This window comes from Podarcis pityusensis (genome assembly GCF_964106645.2).
Source record: "Podarcis pityusensis genome assembly, chromosome: 3".
Taxonomy (NCBI): domain Eukaryota; kingdom Metazoa; phylum Chordata; class Lepidosauria; order Squamata; family Lacertidae; genus Podarcis; species Podarcis pityusensis.
This window is the reverse complement of record NC_138026.1, coordinates 8,298,914-8,322,676: the sequence shown is the minus strand read 5'-3', so window position 1 is coordinate 8,322,676 and position 23,763 is coordinate 8,298,914. Positions and strand designations below refer to the sequence as shown.

Here is a 23,763-nt window from a genome sequence, read left to right as displayed (position 1 = left end):
AAATCAGGGCATCACTGTCACAATTACGTTAATATGTGTCGTATATATATTAGTATTAATCACTGTGAAGAAGAAACAGCCATTTTTCCCTCTCCTGTGCATTCTTTTTTTCTTTTCTGTTTTTTTGCAGCTAGTGACAGTTGTAATACATTCAGAAGAGACAAATTTGGAGCTATGAGAATATGAAATCATTAGGCGACTAGGACCTTAATAAAATTTGACCTTGATTTGTTGGCAGTTCATGCAATTCAAAATGAGCTTTTTCCTCATAGGAAAGTTAGAAAATGTCCCTCTAGGGCTGGACTAATCCTAAGAATATTACACTGACATCTAGAGATCTTAAAGATTTAGCCCTGTGTTGGAGGGCTTTGTGGGATAATGACAGCACCTTGAATGGTGCACAGAAGGTTACAGGAAGTCAGTAAAAATATAGCGGTGCTTATATAATGCTGTTGTCAGGCAGACAGCTGCATTTTGTGCCAAGCCTGGGCTCTGAGCAGTCCCAAAGGGCAGATCATGTAGACCACACTGCAAGTGTCTATCGCCAAGGTTGTAATTATGTGAACGATTTTCGCAAGATCCATATCTGCAAACTAGCCAAAGCCTTCCCAGAGAAGATACCGTGTGTGAAAAGCTCTGTCGCCCATCTCCGTTATTTCAGTCTAAGGGGCAGCTATGGATTAAGTGGGACACCAATCCTAAAAGGGGGCTGGCTGTATGACTTGTCTGCAATTCATCTCAGACCCCTTATCTATCTAGTTTTGTTAAGTTGTGGGTGAACATATCAGACTACACAGCGATTCTTCAAACAGCTCTTGTTTATTCACAGGCCAGGCCAGAACTGAACTGAACTGAAGGGTTTCAGTCAGCCTGCTTATATAGAGCTCCAGAACAACGTAACTGTAACAATTTTCTAAAACTATCCAATCACTGAACGTCACTTTCGATCCCTTATATGCATAACTATCTACAGTATCCCCCTGCTGGCCCAGGGTGAGAACTTCAGTACATAACAAGTTTGTCTTTCAATTAGCAGATTGCTTCCCTTGATTAGAAGTGCAACCCAAAATAATTTTCCAGTGGTATCCTGACTTACCCCACAAAAGCTAAACAAGTTCTGCAGGGCAAATGTGTGCGGTGATTGGAAATGCAAAATGATAGGTGCAAACTTCATTCCTATTGGGTTACACCTCAAGAACAGAGCTATTGAAAACTGCTCCTAGGACCACACAGTCCCTTCGCACTTCAATCAGTTAGAGGTAAATGGGAAGGGGTGGAGAGATTTTCCAGCAGCAAATGGCCAGTTTCTGCTGTTGTTATTATTATTATATATTAAATTTCTATACCACCCTTCATCCGAAGATCACAGAGCAGTTTATAATATAAAAACACATAATCACATACCATAATAACAAACGAAAACAGTAATCCCTCCACACACAGTATTGTTGTGCTATCAGCTTCAGGCTTTGAAAGGAGACAGAGTTAAGGAGTAGAGATGAATGGAGGAGACAGAAATGGAAGTCCGAAGCAAGCAGCAATAATCACCACTGCAATAATAATAATAATAATAATAATAATAATAATAATAATAATTTATTTATACCCGCCCATCTGGCTGGGTTTTCCCAGCCACTCTGGGTGGCTTCCAACAGAACACTAAAATACAATAACCTATTAAACATTAAAAGCTTCCCTAAACAGGGCTGCCTTCAGATGTCTTCTAAAGGTTTGGTAGTTATTTTTCTCTTTGACATCTGGTAGGAGGGCGTTCCACAGGGCGGGTGCCACTACCGAGAAGGCCCTCTGCCTGGTTCCCTGTAACTTGGCTTCTCGTAGCAAGGGTACCGCCAGAAGGCCCTCGGCGATGGACCTCAGTGTCTGGGCAGAACGATGGAAGTGGAGACGCTCCTTCAGGTATACAGGACTGAGGCCATTCAGGGCTTTCAAGGTCAGCACCAACACTTTGAATTGCACTCAGAAACGTACTGGGAGCCAGTGTAGGTCTTTCAAGACCGGTGTTATATGGTCTCAGCGGCCGCTCCCAGTCGCCAGTCTAGCTAGAAGACTGGAGGCACAGCAAACATCCCAACCACTCCGGAAGCAGTAGATGTTGCCAGTCCAGCTATGCTGCCGTGCAAGCAAAGGTATTAAATCAAGGGTAGCCAACATGGTGCCTTCTATTTGTTGAACTACAAATCCCATCATCCCTGACCATTGGCCATGCTGCCTGGCACTCATGGGAATTGCAGTCTAACAACACCTGGCAGGCAATGCATTGGTTGTCCTTGGTCTAAGTCAGGGTTTCCCAAACTTGGGTTGCCAGCTGATTTTGGACTACAATTCCCATCATCCCTGACCACTGTTCCTGCTAGCTAGGGATGGTGGGAATTGTAGTCCAAAAAACAGCTGAAGACCCAAGTTTGGGAAACCCTGGTCTGAGTGAAAGCTGTTGCCTTAAAGTGGGAATGTTGCGTTGCTTTTGAACCCCTCCGTCAACAGTATTAACAACTGTTAGAACTGCAGCCTTTAATCGAATACGTGGGAAACTCTTGCTTTAATTAATGTTAAATTATTTTAAGTTACAAGTAGGTAGCTGTGCTGGTCTGCCGTAGTCGAAACAAAATAAAAAAAATCCTTCCAGTAGCACCTTAGAGACCAACTAAGTTTGTTATTAGTATGAGCTTTCGTGTGCATGCACACTTCTTCAGATACCATGTTTAAATTATTTTAAATATGTGTACTTATAGAAGTTGCAGAGGGCAAGAAATCCCAGAATATGCTTTCCTCCTCCTCTCTCACATAGGAAGAAATGTGCCTTCTAAGATGGCACTAGCCCCAGCATAGACATGTCCTACCTAATTTCCTTCAAGATCGGTGTATTACGCATATGCAATTGTATTTGTTTTTAAGTGATGAATTTATTCAGCCATTTAGGTGATTAAAGGACTAAAAATTATTTTATCAGACGACAGCTGTAGCAACCATGCTAACACGCTTGGATTTTTAATCTTTATTTTTATTTCTCTAATGTCGCTGGTGCCTCCTGGAGTACTTTGTTCTGCAAGCCATAACGCATTTTGAAACTAGCTGCTCTGTATCTCAACTTCTGGCTGAGTTGCTCTGGAGAGAAGGAAAGCAAATATAGCCCTGATATTTTGTTTTCTGTTTACTGATGCTTGTGTTTTTATAGCACGCTGCATGTGTGTGTTTCTATTTTCTTCGGCATGCCTCCCTCAAACAGGCACATGACATAACCAGAGGTTTCGCTTTTTTATCATGACTGGATTAAACAGGGAGAGGATGGAATATGAGCTTCTCCCAGAAGATCAAGTTCGCAAGTGTGAGTGGGAACAGACCCAGCTGCAACATCGATAAAACAGGATCCAGACTCCCATTGTTCCAGCTCAGATCTGAATGGTTTATGCAGCATAAAAATGTTCCCCTGCGTGACGAGAAACAGTCAACTTTCTCCTGAACCTGATGGTCCGGACGGAGAACAAATCAACAACTACAGCTGCAGACTCCATTCTCCTCCAGAGAAAGACTGCCACGTTCCGAGCAATTCCAAAGGAGACCGCACCTCAGACACGTCTAGTTCTTCTTACCGTTCAGCGCCGGGTTCAGAGGAAGCGGAGAGTTTCAAGGACTGTGTCGAATTCTTTGAAGAAGCCGGAGATTGTCTTGAGGAGTGCACTTACTGCGACTCAGAACATGAGCAAGGAAGCGTAACAGCAACGCCAGTCCTTCCTGCAGCTCAGACAAGCCCTGCTGATAGGATTTCCAAGGTTACAGCCAGCCAACTCCATGGGACTTTGAATAGTTCCAGCGACGTCTTACGAGAGGGCCTGTGCGGCACAAAAGGGAATACTTATGCCGCTACATCTGGAGGATCTCGATCCCGTTTTCCTTTACGCAGGAGCGAGACATTTGGGGAGTCGCTGCCAGTCCAAGAGGCGAGAGCACCGAGCCTGCAGGCAGACCCCAAGGGTACTATAAAAGATCAAACCTGCAGAGACAAACTCTGCTCCAGTGGGAAGGAAAAGCAACAGGTTCAGATGTCAATCAAAGCTAAGAATAGCTTAGACCCAGTGTGCAGTGGTAGAATGGGGCTAGTCACACGGAGGCTGCAGCCAGGAGACAGCAGAACGAAGTATTTGGATCATCCTGCACAATTCAGTTCCGACAAATCCAAGGAAATGTTACCCAGTGCACGCAAGCCGAAGAAAAGCAGCCTTGGCAGCCGAGTGCATGATCCTGTAAGTAGCAAACCAGCATGCCCCAAATATTTTGTTGAAAATCCCTGTGTTTTGAGTGACTCTGATGAGGCTGATAACGAAGTAGAGAAGCTTACTGCTCTGTCCTTCCAGAGTCTCTCATGCCCACAAGGCAGCTACCTAGATATGTATAGTTCCAGTAACAGGACATCCTCCAGCCTGTCCAATTCCTTGCCAGAAGATAGTAATGGAATGAACAGGTGGCCATTATGCAGTGATCAGAGGAAAACAGTGGTGGTCGGCCACGCGAAAGGAAGCTGGCTATTCCCAACAGCCAGCAAAGCCCCAGATGCAGGACTGCTCAGTGGCGTCTTGGGGAAGGAGCACGCTGAGTGCATCGATGTCGCCCTAGAGAATGCTGATGGCAAAAAGAGCCTCTCTAAAAAGAGAATGGTGCCCAAGCGTCAGATCCAGTTAAGACGGAAGGAGAAGAAGGAGGCAGGTTTCTGTGCTGCTGGGGACTGTGCTGCCCTCCAGCCATTCACACAACCACGAAAAGAGTCGTGTGTGAAAGCGAGAAACATCAGCGATGAGTTTAGGCTGAATTATAAGCAATTTCTGAAAGCCGCCTCTTTGAACAATGCTTACAGCAAAACGAGGATGGCTTCCAGCCTGGTGAAAAACGTTTTGGCTAAAAAAATGCAGTACGAACACAGGATTAAAATGGAACAAGCGTCTGTCCGGGGGAGCTCAACCTCTTCTGTCCCTTCGTCCATAAGCACTGACCTCCCAGGGGACAGTTTAGAAGGCAAGTCAAGTTCTCTGTCTAAGTCGGACTGCAGTTTTTCAACGGAGGATGTTCAGAGCCATTCCACCAGTGAGAGGTCAGAGCCCATCACAGTGAATAAAGACGGCGTGGACGCCTTGAGGCCAACGAAAGGAGTTGTGCTCAACGAGCAACTAAGGGAGAATGTCTGCAAACTGAAAGATACATTTAACGAGCTGAACGAGAGACTGAAGTATCAAGAAGTCACTCAGCTGAAAAGACTCCCCATTTTGGCAGATGGGTGTGTGAATGTAATAGAGTCAAGCAACACCAGGAAGCAGGCCGCTGGGGTAAGGAAAGAATACAGGAGAGCCCGGGCTGTGTTTGAGTCCATGGAGGCTGATACGGAAAGCTTGGCTGCAGTTCCGAAATTTGCAAAGCCACAAAAGCCATGGCCAAATCTGAAGCAGCGAGCCATTCGTCAGAGCAAGCACACACAGTCAAAGGAAGAAAAATTCCCCCTGAAACCGAAAAGCCTTGTGGTACCCAAAGATACTCCCAGTAACATCTTCACATCCAAAACCAAAGAAATGAAACTCATCCCTCAGATCAAGAATGAGCATAATGTTCCAAATGCTTCTAGGCACAAATCTTTGGACAGAGTTTCCAATGAGCGGAGGCTGCCTACATTTCAGAGCATGAAACTTTCATCTGTGGCTTTTCCAGCTTCTGTCAAATCACACAGTGGTGAAAAATCAAATCCCCCCAAAACACCTCACACAGGGGAGACAATTCAAACGGAAAGCAAAGAGAAGGCCAGAATACATCAGCCCAGAGGTGTAAGGAAATTAGTGAAGGACACATATACTCTTGGCTTTAAATCTTCAGACAGCTCCAGTGTAGACCAGGCACCCTATTCTGAAAGCAAAAGTGAGAACAGCTTAATTGTGCTACCAAAGGAGCCCCCAGCTGTTTCACCTCTGTTCATACGCTGCACATCAATATGTCGGAAAGATGATATGCAAACAGCAAACAATGCACAGGAGAATAAGCAAGACCAAATGGGGGACATTGATGTGTCAACGCTTTCTCTACGTGATCAGAGCACAAGGAGCAAGGAGTCCACTGATAATTCTAATCCCACAGTACAGACACACGAAAATGTACCTGTATGTCATCCAGAAAGCAAATGTTCTTCAGTGGGTGAACCTGCAGTGCACATTACTACAATTCAGTCCAAGAAACTTGTTGAAAATAAAGAATTTCCGATGCAAGTTGAAAACAAACAAGTGCCTTATGAGCGGAGTGAATTAAATGTCAGGCCTTCGTCTACAACTGCCAAGAAAGAATCTCAGCTTAATATTAAAGTCAATAGTTCTCTCTCCAAACAGTCACACAAAACTGAAACTGACTATTTTCCAGCTTCTAGTTGCTCCAGACTGGATGAAAGGACCATGAAAGATTCAGTGCCACAGTCTAAACATAGTTTGTTGAGAGAAAGCCGAGATGCTGCTTCATCAGAGTCTCTTAGGATCCCATCTTCTACCTATGTACGGGAAATCACAAGGAGAGATAATGGCTGTGGAACCACAAGCTATATTAATGACCCTTACAAAACCCAGGAAGCTGAGTTGCCCTATCAGAAACATTTATCCAGCGAGTTCTTCTCAGTGGCTTCCAATAACCTTCTGAAAGATGAAAATATGTTTCCAGAATCTGGATCATCTCATGGAAGCTGTAGGTACCCACAAGCCATCAGGCCTCCAGTGACAAGCACCCAAAATATTCACACACAGACTCAAGAAAATAGTAATTTTACAGATGGTAGATATGACTCTACAGTACAGGAAGACACCAGACCCTTGGACAAGCACAACAGAATACAGTCTGATTGTGTGATTTCAAACAGTCCACTAGCACCAACAGAGTACACTGAAGGAATCAAGGTGATATCAAACTCCTCTTTTACTCCATCAACCTCTTATGGAAAGCTCCACGACCCAGGGTGTGACTACTCCAACAAACATCAGGCAACAAATGAACAGTATTTTTCAGCTACCCAGGCTGACAACACAAATTACTTAACGATTCCTGTGAAAACCCATCAATCTGAAGCAACCGTTAAACACCCAGTGCCTTTGAACACGGACAACAACTCTTTCACCTCCAATGTCTCCTTCCAGCCGAGTGGAGAAGCATCGGGAAATAAAATAAGCCACGAACTTTTCCCACCAAAACAAATGGAGACGAAGGCACCCTCCGACAACGTGCTATACAGTCACCCAAGCCATGGGCAACTCCCCCTAAGACTTGAAGAGTCTCCTAGCTTCACAAGAAGAAATGAAGGAATTTCGCCATCTGGTAAGAGTGCCCCAAGCCCAACAAGGCACTTTCATCCTGCTGCTGCTGCTGCTGCAGCTCCTCCTCCTCTACAGGGACACAGAAAAATGTTGGTTGATCCAGAGAGTGGGAAATGCTACTATGTGGAACCGCCGAGGCAGCCTCAATTAAAGATGCTTTATGACCCAGAAACAGGGCAGTATATTGAGGTCCTGATACCCCCAGTCCCACTATCGTCACACAGCGGGCTTTACCAGTCTCCTTTCTCACCAGTGGTCATGAATCCAGGAGGTTATGGACCACCTTATATGTCATACTCTGGGTTTCCTGGGTTCCCCCCTCCCCCTCCAGCAATGCCCCCCGCCAACCTGGATCTTCAAGACCAACAACCCGCTCAAGAAAATGCAAACCTCAACGAAAATTACAGCCATTTTTCGAAGAGCGACGTTCCTCCAGCTACCCAAACCGCCGATGGCAACTACATGGAGAGTTTGTACTATATTCCCACTGGAATGAATTCAAGTCCTAATCCAAACCAAACTTTATTTTCCCCACCTTCAAGTTCTGGTCCTTCTGGAACTGAAAAGGGGCCCTTCCTTAGGATGTGAAGGGCAGCGTGACAAGGGCAACTGGGAAAACTGTTTTTGTATTTCAGATAATTCTGTTCTTTTTTTTTTTTTAAAAAAAAAGGTCAAACCCAACCTCCTTTCCTGGAATCTGTGAAAAAGGAATGAAAGGGAGAGGGAAAGCTTGGTTTCTTTTAGTTCAGTTTATTCTGCTGTTTGGGCTCTGAAGGACCCAAAAGAGATAATGGGGCTCCAAAAGTTTACAGTGCACCTCACTGGCGTAGTAAATTTGATTTTAATGTAAACATCCCTGGCAGTAAAGGGCCATATTCTGGTGCTAATTGAAGCCAATGGGAGTTAGGTGTTGACTTCAACGGGACCAGGATTCAGCCTGTGAGGTTGTCCTCCTCTGCAACTATCAAGTTTGTTCCTTAAGGCGTGCTATAAGGTATATGATTGTAATGCTAAGTCTATTTCCTGAGGAGTCCGGTTAGCCAAAGCTCTTGACTCTTCTGTAGAAATTAAATGTTCATCCAAACTTTTTGAGATTTGATACTTTTGTATATTTATGCACGAATCATGAATTCAGGCTTCCTTAAATTTTCATGGTACCTCACTTCACTTTTGCCATCAGAGCCCAGTCGACACTAGCATGTTTCTATCAGCGTAAATGTTTTGAAGATGAGGGGGTGGAGATATGTGTAGGCAGCTGGGAACGGCAGACATGGCTTGTCCTCAGAGCTTCACATTTTGCTAGAGCTGTGCGCTGAAGAGGCTGGCTGCATCCTTGGCTTGGTAAGTGTCAAAACAAAACAAAACATATTTGCTAGCCGTCAAGTGGGCCAGATGGAAAAGGAAGACAGCATTTTTAAATATTTGTCTCGAAGAGGGCATTTCAGCAGGTGCCGATTGTCATGCAAGCTACACCTTCTGAAATTCCCTCTTCTGCACAGCTATTAAAAATGGCCTCTTTGGGGCCACATCCATTTAAAGCACCATTGTACCTCTTTAGCTTCTCCCAAAGAATCCTGGGTTTGTTATGGGTGCAGGCAAATGTCTCTTTGTGAGGGGTCTCCTAGCAGCTCCAAGCACCCTTAAACAACAGTTTCTGTAGTTCTTTGGTGGAAGCAAAGTGCTTTAAATGCATGTGGAGATGCGACATTTGTATATGACCAGCCTTGTCACCCTCAGTACTCAGAAGGCAAGCTAGGCCCTTCCATGCAATATATGAGAGTGTTTAATGGAACAGAAGAAGGGAGCAGGAGCACACAGAGTGTTTCACTGTCAACCATGGTTGACAGACTAAAATATATATTTTGTGGACGAACCTGCGTACACCCTCTCAAAGTGTCTGGTGAGTGCCTGGATGGGAGATGTATGGAAAATTTATATGTGCATCTTGAGTTACTTCGTGGGAGAAAGGTGAAATAAAAGTGTAATCTATTCTTTAAAAGTAAAAAAGTTCAGCACATTTAATTCCTAAACCTAATTTATCAAATACTGGTTTAGTCAGTGTGAGTAAGTCAGTGAATAAGTGTGCAAGCCAGAGCAAAAATCACTGCTGCTTTGCTCCTTCCCTGGTCCTGTTGCTACGGCACTACCTAGAGGTAAGCTATGGTTTAGCTTAGCATTATTGGGAAACCTGAGCTTGTTATTTGTCTCTTCCAGAAAATCCATGAATGGTAAGCCAAGGAGAAAACCTTGGTTACAGTTTGTGGTTTTCTAGGAACGAGGCAAACCGTGAGCTCTGGTTTGTGCGTAACCCTAAGCCAAACCGTGGCTTAGCTTCAGGGAGCACAGCAGCAAGGGGACTGAGGGAGGTGAGACGCAGTCGTGATTTTCACTCCGGATACCCACACACTTCCTTATTCACACTAAAGCCATAGTTTGGCTTAGCATTAAATCCGAACTGGACCCTCGTCAAGAAGACTCCGCTGAGGAGCAAGCTGTTGATGTCTGTTTGGTATTAGTCTGCTAATTTGCACAACTGAAAAGTATTTCACAAGTTAACCACAATTGTTCCAGAGACTTCAGAAAAGAGTTTGGGATTATTAATGCTTTCATTGTCAAGTTACATCCGGGAAAGTGATGGCTTTGAAATGGAGTTAGACAAAGGCTAGCAGTGGCTACTAGGGGCTACCATCTGGTTGGCCACTGGGAGAATAGGTAGTTGGATGGGATGGACCATTGGCCGGTCTTGTCTTACGTTTTTGTAAAGGGTCCCTGGGGTGAGCTGCATGATTGTGAAGCCACAAGCCTACAGGCTACTGTTTTCGTTCTCTCTGCAGGTGCTGCTGTCTGTTCTTGCTGTTATCTCCTGCCCAAAACAGGGAACCAAGCTGCAAAAATTAGGGTAGGGTCCAATTAGGATCAGGATTTCGCTTGCTTTCCTCCCTATGTGGTAGATCCAGCGGGCCTGTATTTTTCACTCCATAAGACACACTTTTTTCCTCCTAAAAAGTAAGGGGAAATGTCTGTGCATCTTATGGAGCAAATGTGTGGTCCCTGGAGCCGAATTACCCAGGGGCAAAAAGTAGATCATGCTTTTTTTTTTTTTTTTAGAAAGAAGGAAGGGGGTGTTGAAACAAAGCCGCTGAGCAGCTGATCAGCAAGCGATCGGAGGGAGATTAGGGAGGCTAGCGATAAAGGAGGCTGCCTGGGAGGGGGGAGGTAAAAGCACATGGATCCTCAGGATTTTTGCATTGGGTCACCCCAAATTCACCATCAGATCACATAGCATGTCCATGGCTACAGCCGGCACCAAAAAACCCACGCATCCACTGTTTCGTGGGGCCGCAATGGCGCAAAAACGTGGTTACAAAGCACGGATCCACATGGCTGCTCAGGATTTTTGCATTGGGTCAACCCAAATTCATCATCAGATCACGTAGCATGTCTGTGGCCACAGCATGAACCACAAAAATCAAACATCCACTGCTCAGAATATTTTTTTCTTGTTTTCCTCCTCTATAAACTAGGTGTCTTATGGTCAGGTGCATCTTATGGAGCAAAAAATACTGTAACCTCTCTCCCCTCTTTGCTGCTTAGGGGTTTCCAAGTCCCAACGCTGACAGCATCCTTGTGCTTTTAAGAGACTTTCACGAGGTCTGGCTTCTCTAATTCTAACACAGCAGCAATGGCAGAAACTCTACAATGAGCAGGGTTTTTCCTGCTCTGCGCCTCTTTTATGCAGAGCTCCCTCACCTATGCAGTTGTCACCTTGTGTTCCACGCCTGCTCCTTTTGCTTTTACCTGCATTATGAAATTCATTTCTTTGTGTCTTTGGGGTAGGGGTGGGGCAGACATTTGATGCAGTTCACATTTCAAGGCAAATTGACCCAGATCACGCTTTCCAAAACAATATGCAAACGGAAATACAGCCGTCCTTCGAAATTCGCAGCAGTGCAGTTCAGTTCTCCAGCTAAGTAATGTGTAAAGGTAAAGGTAAAGGGACCCCTGACCATTAGGTCCAGTCGTGGCTGACTCTGGGGTTGCGGCGCTCATCTCGCTTTATTGGCCGAGGGAGCCAGCATGACTAAGCCGCTTCTGGCAAACCAGAGCAGCGCAGGGAAACGCCGTTTACCTTCCCGCCAGAGCGGTACCTATTTATCTACTTGCACTGGTGTGCTTTCAAACTGCTAGGTTGGCAGGAGCAGGGACAGAGCAACGGGAGCTCACCCCGTTGCGGGGATTCGAACCGCCGACCTTCTGATCGGCAAGTCCTAGGCTCTGTGGTTTAACCCACAGCGCCACCCGCGTCCCCCAAGTAATGTGTACAGCAGTGCATATACTGAGGTAACACGTGCGTAAATATGCACATATTTGCCAAAATAAAAAATTGCATTGCATTCAGGAAAATATAAATATTGGCACTAATATGCTGATGAATTTTCATAGATCCAAAGAATTGTAGGACTGGAAGGGACCAGGAGCATCACCACGATGACTTCTTAGATAACAAAAACACAGAACCAATGTGGGAATTTGGGGAACTGAGCTTAAGAATGGGGAAATGAGAAACTGAGAGAAACCAAAACTTACAGATGCAGCTGCCCCAAGTTAAGGGGCATGTGAGCAGAGCCAGGCAGAAAGTGGCAACCCTCCTTGTCCATCCACATGCTTCCTCCCTCACGCAAAGACACTCTACCGATGGCTCAGTTTCTTTCTCGCACGGCTTTATGACTCTCAAAACTGCAGGGTGGGCAGGAATGTAACAGCTGAAGCTCTTCCCAGCATCAACGGTGACCGCGGTGAGGGGGAAACGGCAGCTGTTATGTTTCTGCCAGTCATGAAGACACGAGAGACCTGCCAAAAGAAAAAAAACGAGAATCTCTTACCCTTGTTGAACTTTGTTGCTTTTTTGCATTGCCTGTTCTTTGTTCCTCTATGTGACTCCATTATCGCTCATTCCTCCTTTAAGTCCTTGCATAGGAACCAACTCCTAGGGGCTGAGGTACCTTCTCCCCCCCCCCACCAATAAAACATCTGAGGGGGGTCCCCAAACGTGATGGTGTTGTAAACAAAAATTGCCCTTTTCCCTTATGGGGTATCCAAGAGGCCATATAGAGTCCTTACGTAGGTTCCCTATTGGTAGGAGAAAATAACAGAGGCCAACCAGAGAATATTGAGAAGCAAAGCTGCTAGTAAGCTTGATCTTTGTTGATCTGTTGCAACAGGGTGCTCCTCTCACCCGCAGGAAAGGAGGAGGAACCCAGAACAGTGGTGCACAAGGCCTTATAAAGACTTTTGAAATTGCCACCCTGTAGCCTAAGACCACCCCCCAGATACATCATACCTACATCACAGAAAAGGTGGTCTAAAACAGAAATTTGAATGTTGTTTTTCCTGTTTGCCAGGTTATCTGATTGCCTTTCCTGATAGTATGTCACCCATTAAAATGCTGATTACTCATTTCCTGAGACAATGGGAAGGCTCCCTGACTCCCCCCTCCCTCCTTCCAGGGAAAACAATTGGTCAGTTTGGGAATCAAAATGGTTTCAGGTTGGTCTTCCTGTGCTGATCTATGTACGTGCTTGGTTGGTACGCTTATGAACATTACCATATATCTAAGACCTCAAAATTCCTATCACAATGGGCGTTGCCATTCAAATGACGTATGTGCACTGTGTAATGTGATCGATTATGCGAAGCGGGGCCCCATATTTTATTCAAGTTGGCACTGTTGGGTCCTTATTTCTCCTCCTATTTCCTACTCAGTCCTGTTTGCTCCTTCAGCATCTCTGGCCTCCAGTACAGGAAAGGATAACCTGTGCCCCAGCCCTCCATATATTGTTGGACTACAACTCCCATCATTCCTTTCCCTTGGCCATATTGACTGAGGTTGATGAGAGTTGGAGTCCATCTGCTTCTGGTGTCATGGCAAGGAAAATGCTGCCGGTTGTGTGGTTTCCCAAATGCAATGGCAGGGAAAGCTGCGCCTGACAGAACTTCCACTTCTATAAACTATTTTGCTTTTTTCCACAACACCCCTGTGAGGCGGGCTGTTATGTCTCACACCATTATAGGTGTTGTGGGGAGACTGAGGCCGGGTGAGAGGGCTGCCTTTGGCCCCGTATTTACTGTATTGGCCCAAATATAAGCCGCACATGAATATAATCCACACCTTTGAAATTCAAGTCGGAAAAAGAGAAAAAGACAATAACCGAATATAAACCGCTCCCTTAAAATTCCGCAGGCACTCACACCCGTTCCGTTTTACTGTATGTCTGTTTCAGCAGTGATACCATAAAAGCCAATTTTTGTAAGGTCGAGAATTTAAGCTGCACTTTAACTATTCATAGTCAGAATTTGGGGGAATAATGTGAGGCTTATATTCCGGCCAATACAGTATTTAAGACATTTTAGCACCACCCTTCAGTTTTAACAAAAGTCCTAGGGTTCTTTGCTCAGTTATAAAAACAGTATCAAGGTGTTTGGGTGAGAGGGATGTGCTTAAATATATAAAATGTAGCAGAACAGAAAAATCTGATCAGTGGTTTAGAAAACAAATCAGCAAAACCATCATAACTGATCAGATTTAAAGCCAGTTTAAGATGGCATGCTGGGGGAATTTGACCCAAAATTCAAATTCACTTCAAAAATCCAGTGCACTTCTTACTTGGAATAGAAGGGCTGGACAGGGGGCAGTGTGTTTTTGTGTGCAAGTAAGTAATCCTAGTTGGATTTAATGAACAAGCATGCCTTAAAAATTGGATGGGGTGTGTTAAGTCTGCATTTCTTTACTGGCTTCTCTAGAGCATGGACTGGGTTCCCACAGCTGCACAGCTTGCATGTGAAGTTTTGTCTGAGGAGGTTTATTCAGGGAGTAAGACTTCTTAGATACATGCATGACAATTTAAAATACATGAATCCAGGTCATACTATTGCCAGGTGAAGCCTAATTCTCTGAGATGACTGGCCAATGTTCAGTTTGGGGGCTTTAAAAAAGGTAAAGGTAAAGGTACCCCTGCCTGTACGGGCCAGTCGTGTCCGACTCTGGGGTTGTGCGCCCATCTCACTTAAGAGGCCGGGGGCCAGCACTGTCTGAAGACGCTTCCGGGACACGTGGCCAGCGTGACAAGCTGCATCTGGCGAGCCAGCGCAGCACACGGAAACGCCGTTTACCTTCCCGCTAGTAAGCGGTCCCTATTTATCTACTTGCACCCGAGGGTGCTTTCGAACTGCTAGTTTGGCAGGCGCTGGGACCGAGCAATGGGAGCGCACCCTGCCACGGGGATTCGAACCGCCGACCTGACGATCGGCAAGTCCTAGGTGCTGAGGTTTTACCCACAGCGCCACCCGCGTCCCCTTGGGGGCTTTACTTCCAGGTAAATGCAGGAAAGGTAGAGGAAATTCAGCTCTGCAGCGAGGGAAAGCCTTCGTTACAAAGCAAATCCTATGAATGGCTGCTCAGAAAAGCACACTTATTTTAATGGGACCTACTCTCAGGTAAGGGTGGCGCTGTGGGTTAAACCACAGAGCCTAGGACTTGCCGATCAGAAGGTCGGCAGTTCGAATCCCCGCAACGGGGTGAGCTCCTGTTGCTCGGTCCCTGCTCCTGCCAACCTAGCAGTTCGAAAGCATGTCAAAGTGCAAGTAGATAAATAGGTACCACTCCGGCGGGAAGGTAAACGGCATTTCCGTGCGCTGCTCTGGTTTGCCAGAAGCGGCTTAGTCATGCTGGCCACATGACTCGGAAGCTGTATGCCAGCTCTCTTGGCCAATAAAGCGAGATCAGCGCCGCAACCCCAGAGTCAGTCACGACCGAACCTTAATGGTCAGGGGTCCCTTTACCTTTTTACTCTCAGGTAACTATGCACAGGACGACATCTTTAATAGTTCAGTGTGGATTTGGAAGTGTAGACATTTAGTTGGTTTTTGAAAAAAGAATTGTAAAATGGAAAGACTTCACAAACTAAAAGAGCGGGGGTGGAACATTTTGTTTCGGAACTACAGGTATATGTTGCTTCCGTGTGTGAGAAGCTATGGAGTTTCTTCAAACTTCATTATCCATCAAAGGGGCAAAAAGAACAGCTACCACCCATATTATGTTCTGAGAATGGTGAAACCTCCTCAGAAATCCTGTTGATTTTGATTTCAGGCAAGTTGACATTAAGAGGCACAGAGAGGTGAATTAGAGCTGCAGAGAAGGTGAATTAAAGCGAGGAGAGTAAAAAGAGGAGACAGAAAGGCAATACCAGCAGGTACAAAGGAAGCAGAAGGTGAGAAGAAGAAAGGCTAGAAATGTTTGAGAAGGTAAAGAGAATATGGAAGAAGACATGAGGAAAGGGGCAATAGGCTGGTGATAGAAAGGATAGCAAAAGAAAATGAGATGAGAGCAAGTACTGTAACAACGGAAAAAAGAACTGAGAATTTTGCAGCGAAGCAAAGAGAAGGCAGGAGGCCAGAAATCAAAGAGAGGATGCAATTATTAAACAGGTTAAAACATGTTTGACAAACAAAATAAATGAAATATGACTTCACTTGTACTGGAAAAAAAATAGCACACTAATATTTTAGTGTGTGACAGGTGGTGAGGTGCTAGCACTATTATGCAGAAATTAAATGGATCCCAAACTAATGAGCCAAGGTCAAAGGTGGGGTTTTTTTTAATCCTCTTTCCTTAGCCCCTTCGCCTCCATTCTTTCTCTTCCCCAGCGGTCATCTCGAAATTCATCAGCACTAGATTAACACCAGAGGTGGCATTAGAAGCTGAATGTCACTTAATAACAATTATTTGTCCTTAATAACAAGTAAAAATTAGATAATAATTTAAAACAGCCTTCTGAGATGTAAGAGTGCAACTACTGCATATATCAGGCTTGCTAATAATAATAATAATTTATTATTTATACCCCACCCATCTGGCTGGGTCCCCCCAGCCACTCTGGGCGGCTTCCAACAAAACACTAAAATACAATAACCTATTAAACATTAAAAGCTTCCCTAAACAGGGCTGCCTTCAGATGTCTTCTAAAAGTCGGGTAGTTGTTGTTGTCTTTGACATCTGGTGGGAGGGCGTTCCACAGGGCGGGTGCCACTACCGAGAAGGCCCTCTGCCTGGTTCCCTGTAACTTGGCTTCTCGCAGCGAGGGAACAGCCAGAAGGCCCTCAGCGCTGGACCTCAGTGTCCAGGCAGAATGATGGAGGTGGAGACACTCCTTCAGGTAAACTGGACTGAGGCTGTTTAGGGCACCAACACTTTGAATTGTGCTCAGAAACGTACTGGGAGCCAGTGTAGGTCTTTCAAGACTGGTGTTATATGGTCTCGGCGGCCACTCCCAGTCACCAGTCTAGCTGCCGCATTCTAGATTAATTGTAGTTTCTGGGTCACCTTCAAAGGTAGCCCCACATAGAGCGCATTGCAGTAGTCCAAGCGAGAGATAACCAGAGCATGCACCACTCTGGCGAGACAGTCCGCGGGCAGATAGGGTCTCAGCCTGTGTACCAGATGGAGCTGATAAACAGCTGCCCTGGACACAGAACTGACCTGCGCCTCCATGGACAGCTGCAAGTCAAAAATGACTCCCAGGCTGTGCACCTGGTCCTTCAGGGGCACAGTTACCCCATTCAGGACCAGGGAGTCCTCCACACCATCCCACCCCCTGTCCCCCAAAAACAGTACTTCTATCTTGTCAGGATTCAACCTCAATCTGTTAGCTGCCATCCATCCTCCAACCGCCTCCTTGCGGACTAAGCGAATGGAAATATTAAGTGTTTTTGCAACCCCAAAAGGAGCCAGAGAAGGGAGGAAAACCCAAACCCCACCCCAAAATGACCAGGCTTGATCTTAAGGAAAGTTAGATGGCTTGGAGCCAAAGTAGGTACCATTCACACCATTAGCAACTGGTGTGAATGGCTCTTCAACAGGAAATAGTCAGAGAAGGACCCCCCCCCCATGGGAAGGAGGCAGCCTTAACCCTTTGTCCCCTATTGTAGTCCTGATCCATTTGCTTATTGGCACTGGAATAAAAGCTCTCATGTACCCTAATGGATGGTCTGTTTTTCATGCAACTCAAGTAGTGAAGGTGGCTCAGAGGTGCCACTGGGAGCTATCTTCTGTATCTCACTGCCCATACACAATCTCCTGTTGATTCAGGATTCATGGATACTAAACCTGCATGGGGAATGGGCAGCAAGCTCCCCTCTCCTGCCCCTCTGCAAGAGGCGAACTTTGGTAATAGGGTGCCCAGAGCACATGCAACATTTGGTGCACCCCCTAAATATTTATTATTTTCACAATAATTCCTTTTGGTACAGTTGCTTTTCATGGATATTCTTGGTAGGTACCATATAAATATAGGTATTATTATTATTATTATTCACCCCCTTGGCTCATTACCCTGTGCAGGAGAATCGTCCGCGCCCCCCAAAATCTGGTGCTGCCCCAGCCATCTACACAAATTCCTTGGAAAGTCTGTAAAGGACCCCAAGTGCATACAACTTTATGCATGGAACGCTCAGTGCACAACACGATGAGGAAACTTGCCTTCCTGTATTGACAGTTGTGTGTGCAAAACCCCTTTGTTTGTATGCTTGCATGCTGCAGGGAGCAACCTTCCACAGAGAGTAGGTCAGAGATGTATCTATGGATACTGGAAGGACTGAGAGGGGCTAATGTTATTCTCCAGGAGGCTGGGGGAAACCTGCCAAGGCCTGCATATCAGTTGGCTGAAGAAGGCAGAAGAGCAAGCCAGGCTAGGTTTTGTTTCCTTGTTTTTATTTTTCCAGACCAGCTGGCAGCCCTGAGGTAGGAGGCACAGTCCGTTCAACTCGCTTTAGAACAAGTAGCAGAATCTCTGGGAACTTCGTGTTCTGCGTAGTTAAGTCAATGGGGTGTTTTAGAGCTCTGGAGTGCATTGTGCTGTCAGCATGGACCCGAAAACAGCATGAGGGTGCATGGCGGCGCCGGCTTCGCACTGCAGGCTGTGTGTTGGATGGTTCCTTAATGAGGATAAATACTTGCAACCTGCTCTTCAGTCCCCAGGAATTCCAGAGCAGCTTATGGTTAGGTAAAAGTAAAGGGACCCCTGACCATTAGGTCCAGTCGTGGCCGACTCTGGGGTTGCAGCGCTCATCTTGCTTTATTGGCCGAGGGAGCAGGCGTACAGCTTCCGGGTCATGTGGCCAGCATGACTAAGCCGCTTCCGGCGAACTAGAGCAGCGCACGGAAACGCCGTTTACCTTCCCGCCAGAGCAGTACTTATTTATCTACTTGCACTTTGACGTGCTTTCAAACTGCTAGGCTGGCAGAAGCAGGGACCGAACAACGGGAGCTCCCGCCGTAGCAGGGATTCGAACCCCCAACCTTCTGATCGGCAAGTCCTAGGCTCTGTGGTTTAACCCACAGCGCCACCCGCATCCCTAGATTGAGGCATACTAATAATCAGTTAATTGTTATCCCGTTCTTCTGCTAAAAGTAAGCAGAGCAGTATAAGGCATGATCATAAAACTAGGTAGAATAACCAGTAAAATTGCTGATAACAATCCTTTATCCAAGATAGCTGGATGAATTTTTCTCAATTCTTTCATGGACTAAGACAGTAATAGAAAATATATGCAGGATCAAACCAAGAGCTAAGATTAAATTAGGCAGAGGGAGCCCATAAATTGGGAGTGGGAGGCGTCACAAGAGCAATTTCAGGGATAATCCGACAAATAGGTCTGGCTGCTGTTATGGTCCGAGAAAAGAAAGCAGTGCAACACATTTTCCAGGTCCCAACAGCTAAGTGACTGTCTCTCTTGCTGTGTCCTGGAAGTTGAGCTTTGCCAAGATGCTAATATACATGGATTGCTATTGAGTATAAGAGGGAGTAAGGAAACCTAGCCCTGATCTTCTAGTTTAACCTTTCTGTAATAATTCTTACATGCCCGCCAACATTTCTCTAATAAAAATAGCAGCGTCCTATTCCATCATTCATCATCATTTTACTATATATACCCTCCCATTTCACTAGGTTGCCCCAGCCACTCTGGGCGGAGTCCAACATATATAAAAACATTTAAAAAGGAACATTTAAAAACTTCCCTATACAGGGCTGTCTTCAGATGGTTTGGGGGTCAGGTAACTCCATACCCACCAACATTTCTCCGATGAAAATAGGGACATCCTAAGGCAAAGCAGGACATTCTGGGATCAAATCAGAAACCAAGACAGTTTCTGTAAATCCAGGACAGTCCCTGGAAAATAGGGACACTTGTAGGGTTTGTTATTAGCTGTGTATTCTCAGTACAGTTGAGATATGTTTTGAATGTATTTTCTACTTTACTATGGGCTTCCTTCAGCCCCCAACCACTAGTTTAGCTAAACACTGAATGGAACATGCTAAGTTTCTCAAATGTTACAGGCTGCATCTCTTTCTTTGCAATGCCTTTTAGCATCACTCTTTACATTTCTTCTGTATCGCTCTCTGTGTATACACAGATACATATGCATGTATAATTCTGCCAACTAAGAACATACTTTATGCATCTGATGGACTCTAGTCCACAAAAGCTAATACACTGCTGTAAGAAATCTATTAAGCTGCAGTCCTAACCCTACTTACCTGTGAGTAAGCCCCACCTAATTCAATGGGACTTACTTTTCTAACTAGATATGGTTAGGATTGTGCCGTTGGTCTTTCATGTGCTGCAAGAGTCTTATTTGTACTTTCTCAAGTGTTAATTGAACCTATTTATTTATATTTTGTTTGCGGTGCAGAAACCATTTTTTAAAAATTGTTACAGATATTTTTGGTAGGTTTTGAATGGGGTCATGTACTTTGGGAAGTGGAGCTGGGATACCGACTGTGAAGAACAGGAAAGTGAATAAAGCATATCATTTTGTAGTACTGTATTTAAATGATAGGCCCTCATAGTTTTTTGGGATAGCATCTAATGGAATTCGTTCTTCCTCTTAAGTGTTTTACTGCATGGCTGAACAGTAGCAGGTTGTTTTACAATGCTGGGATATAATTAACAAGCTCAGTGTTTGTTCGGAGGATTGTCATATCTGTGATATGCAAAAAATATATATTGTAGTGACATGCAACGTTTATAAGATTTCTTATGTTTCTACATCTTTTATTTGTCCTGGATAAAGGTCATAAGACCCAAAGTAAAGCAGGTATTTTATATAAAAACAGAAAAGTCTATTTTTAAGCTTGAATGGAGACTGTAGTCTGACAATAAAGAATTTATATTGTTTTAGGCTACCAACTCAGCTGTTTTCTATGGACAAAAAAAATCATGCTTGGAGCCTATGTGAACTTAGGGTTGTGCCACAAGCATTCACCACTTTCAATTATTAGGTCAAAATAAATAATTGTAGTTTTCCGTCTATAAGACGCCCCCATGTATAAGACGCCTCCTATTTTTGGGGACTCCGATTTAAGAAAATGGGGGGAGATGGCCAAGAGTTGACCTTTTTTTTTTTGGAGTGGATTGCCCACAATTTTTGAGCTTTTTTTTGGGGGGGGATTGTCAAAAATCGCTCACCTGCAGCCATCAATCGACCACGCTATTGCCACAGAGCCAGTCTATCGCAAACAGCCCTTCACACAGCCACCAATCACCTGCCCCATTGCTGCTGAAAATCTTGTGGCTGCAACCAGTCACCCAATCCCCCTCTGCACTACCCATGTATAAGACGAGGGCAAATTTTAAAGCTAATTTTTAAAGAAAAAACCCTAGTCTTATACGCGGAAAAGTACGGTATTTTCTACCCAAATACACCAGCAGTACAATCCTATACGTGTCTACTCAGAAGTCTAATGGAGTTCAATTGAACTTTCTCCCAAGTAAGTAAATATATAGGCATTGTAGCCACAGTAACCTGAAAGACAAAAATGGGGGTTTGAGAAGGGACAGTTGCAGGGGAGTGAGAAATATCCCTATTTTCACCTGAGGATGTTGGAGGGTGTGCTGTCAGTTAATGTGACCTGGTTGCTCTTTCACAGATTTGAACAAGGGAAAAGGAAAGTCGCGTGTAGAATCCAGGCCATGTTTGCTTGTTATACACGATGGAGCTGAGAAGAGCACTTCTTTAAGACCTAACCACTAATAAACCTAAAAATGACTGCAGCAGCAAACTTTGTGCTTGTGCCAGAATTAACAAAACTGCACATATCTGGCGCAAGGGTTGTGCTTGCTGATGGGTTGGGTTTACAACCTGCATTCCTATGCTGATGTCTGTCCTAAGATCAGATGCTCCTGGCCTTGATAGATCTGATTAATGGAATAAGCAGCAGGAGGGAGGACCAAGCCACCCATTTACTATAAATACGTCTTTCAGTTCTGTGCTTGGGATTTTGCACAACTAAAAGCAGCCTCGCACCACACCCCGCCCAAAATGCAGTGAAATCAAGCAGGGCAGAAGAGGGGTTTAACCTTTTTGCACCAGGCTGGTCTCCAGCTGAAAATCATGCTAGCCAGTTATTTGCTCCGAAAGATGCCAATACAGTGGTACCTTGGGTTAAATACTTAATTCGTTCCGGAGGTCCGTACTTAACCTGAAACTGTTCTTAACCTGAAGCACCATGTTAGCTAATGGGGCCTCCTGCTGCTGCTGTGCCGCCAGAGCACAATTTCTGTTCTCATCCTGAAGCAAAGTTCTTAACCTGAAGCACTATTTCTGGGTTAGCGGAGTCTGTAACCTGAAGCGTATGTAACCTGAAACGTATGTAACCCGAGGTACCACTGTAACAGCAAACTGTGTGTGTGTGTGTTTGTGTGTAGCCAGGACTTTTGCTGGGGGGCGTGCAGACATTTTGGGGGGGGGGGCAGAATCTCAGTTAGCTATGCATTTTATTGATTTTTATTTATTGGGGCTGCCCCCCCCCCCCCGCTACGCCCATGTGTGTGAGTTAATTTTCAGCAGGGAAAGTTGTGTGTTTGGATTAGGACCACTGTGACAGTTTTGGAAAAAGGGGCTTTAAAATGCATTTAAAGTAACGTAGTTTGAGTATCTGGCTCCTCCACACCCTCTACTGTCCTGAGTCCCCTTACTGCATATGAAACATAATATTTGTACTACTAAACTTGGCTGTGCATTTATTTACTCTCTCTCTCTCTCTCTCTCTCTCTCTCTCTCTCTCTCTCCCTCCCCTGTCATGCATGATTCATTCCCAGACTGAAATGAAGAAGGAAGATAGATCTCAGGGTGTGGGAGAGGCTGGGTATAAATAAATTCAATTAGCCTTGTTCAAATGTTATGTAGGGTTAAGGCATATGAGTAAGGGAACTTTGGAGCCGAAGGTTCACTGTAGCTGCTATTGTGTTGGCTGCCGTCCCTCTGGAAAGAAGTGTTCAATGAGCTTTCAGTCCGGCAAATTTGTTGGAATAAATGCAAGTTTCTTTAAATACTTAAAGAATAAACTCATGAGAAGGGAACCAGACTGAAGTTTTTCAGAAGTGATATTTAAAACTATGTCATCATCCAGCCTTGTAGATGAACCCACAAAAACTACTACCCTGGGAGCGGGGGAATGGTTGGCAGAGGACGGATAGAGAATTCTGTCCCATCTGCAGTAAACCACGGCATTTCTATAGCAGACACAAAGGAAGAATCGAGCTCTGCTGCACCTTCACCAGTAAAGGTACCCCTGACCATTAGGTCCAGTCGCGGACGACTCTGGGGTTGCGGCGCTCATCTCGCTTTATTGGCCGAGGGAGCCGGCATACAGCTTCCGGGTCATGTGGCCAGCATGACTAAGCCGCTTCTGGCGAACCAGAGCAGCACACGGAAACACCGTTTACCTTCCCGCTGGAGCGGTACCTATTTATCTACTTGCACTTTGATGTGCTTCCGAACTGCTAGGTTAGCAGGAGCAGGGACCGAGCAACGGGAGCTCACCCCACCGCGGGGATTCGAACCGCCAACCTTCTTATCGGCAAACCCTAGGCTCTGTGGTTTAACCCACAGTGCCACCCGCGTCCCTACCTTCACCAGTAGGGTTGGACAAACCTGCCAAAACATTCAGTTTTCCCAACTGTAAGTTCAGTTTTCTACACCAGCTGGCAATTCATTTATTTTCTTTAAGGCCAGTGGTAGTTGTGTTTACTATGGCAGGCTGTGACCTCTTGTGAGAAACATGCTTCCCTCTGCCACAGTTTGTCGCTCCTACAAATTGTACTGGCTGTTCGCTTCGCTTACCCAATCCCTGGGGTGTGTCGGTACACATGCACATTCTCTGTAACTTGCCTTCTCTGTACCACAGGTTGTCCAAGTTTCAGCCAGTGGCCCCATCAAATCTCTTGACTGCTAATGAACCCCAGCTGTGCCATCTCTTACATGTAGTGGCAAACGATTCCTCAGCATAGAATGGTTCCTCCATCAATTGTATTGATTCCTCCCCTTGTAGTCCTTTGTAGAATGGAATGGTCATTCTCTAGC

At 45.2% G+C, this 23,763-nt stretch overlaps 1 protein-coding gene and 1 long non-coding RNA gene across 3 annotated transcripts; one reads left to right on the top strand and one right to left on the bottom strand.

Moving 5' to 3' along the window:
- The first annotated feature begins 3,129 nt into the window (after nucleotides 1-3,129).
- PROB1 (proline rich basic protein 1) lies at nucleotides 3,130-8,432 on the top strand. Its single transcript, XM_080999446.1, has one exon. It carries the CDS (start codon nucleotides 3,438-3,440, stop codon nucleotides 7,929-7,931), a length of 4,494 nt encoding a protein of 1,497 aa, XP_080855572.1. The 5' UTR covers nucleotides 3,130-3,437; the 3' UTR covers nucleotides 7,932-8,432.
- A 1,498-nt stretch (nucleotides 8,433-9,930) lies between these two features.
- LOC308473647 lies at nucleotides 9,931-23,726 on the bottom strand. Of its 2 annotated transcripts, none has more exons than XR_013984133.1 (3): nucleotides 23,572-23,726; nucleotides 11,931-12,194; nucleotides 9,931-10,228 (listed from the first exon to the last, which is right to left on the bottom strand). It is a non-coding gene; the product is annotated as an uncharacterized lncRNA (long non-coding RNA). The 2 variants fall into 2 exon arrangements; XR_013984134.1 differs by having other exon boundaries at nucleotides 23,524-23,720.
- Nucleotides 23,727-23,763: the final 37 nt, after the last annotated feature.

Bases quoted from the DNA above. Each gene is read 5' to 3' on its own strand.
- PROB1 (XM_080999446.1), top strand. From the start codon at position 3,438: ATGTTCCCCTGCGTGACGAGAAACAGTCAACTTTCTCCTGAACCTGAT.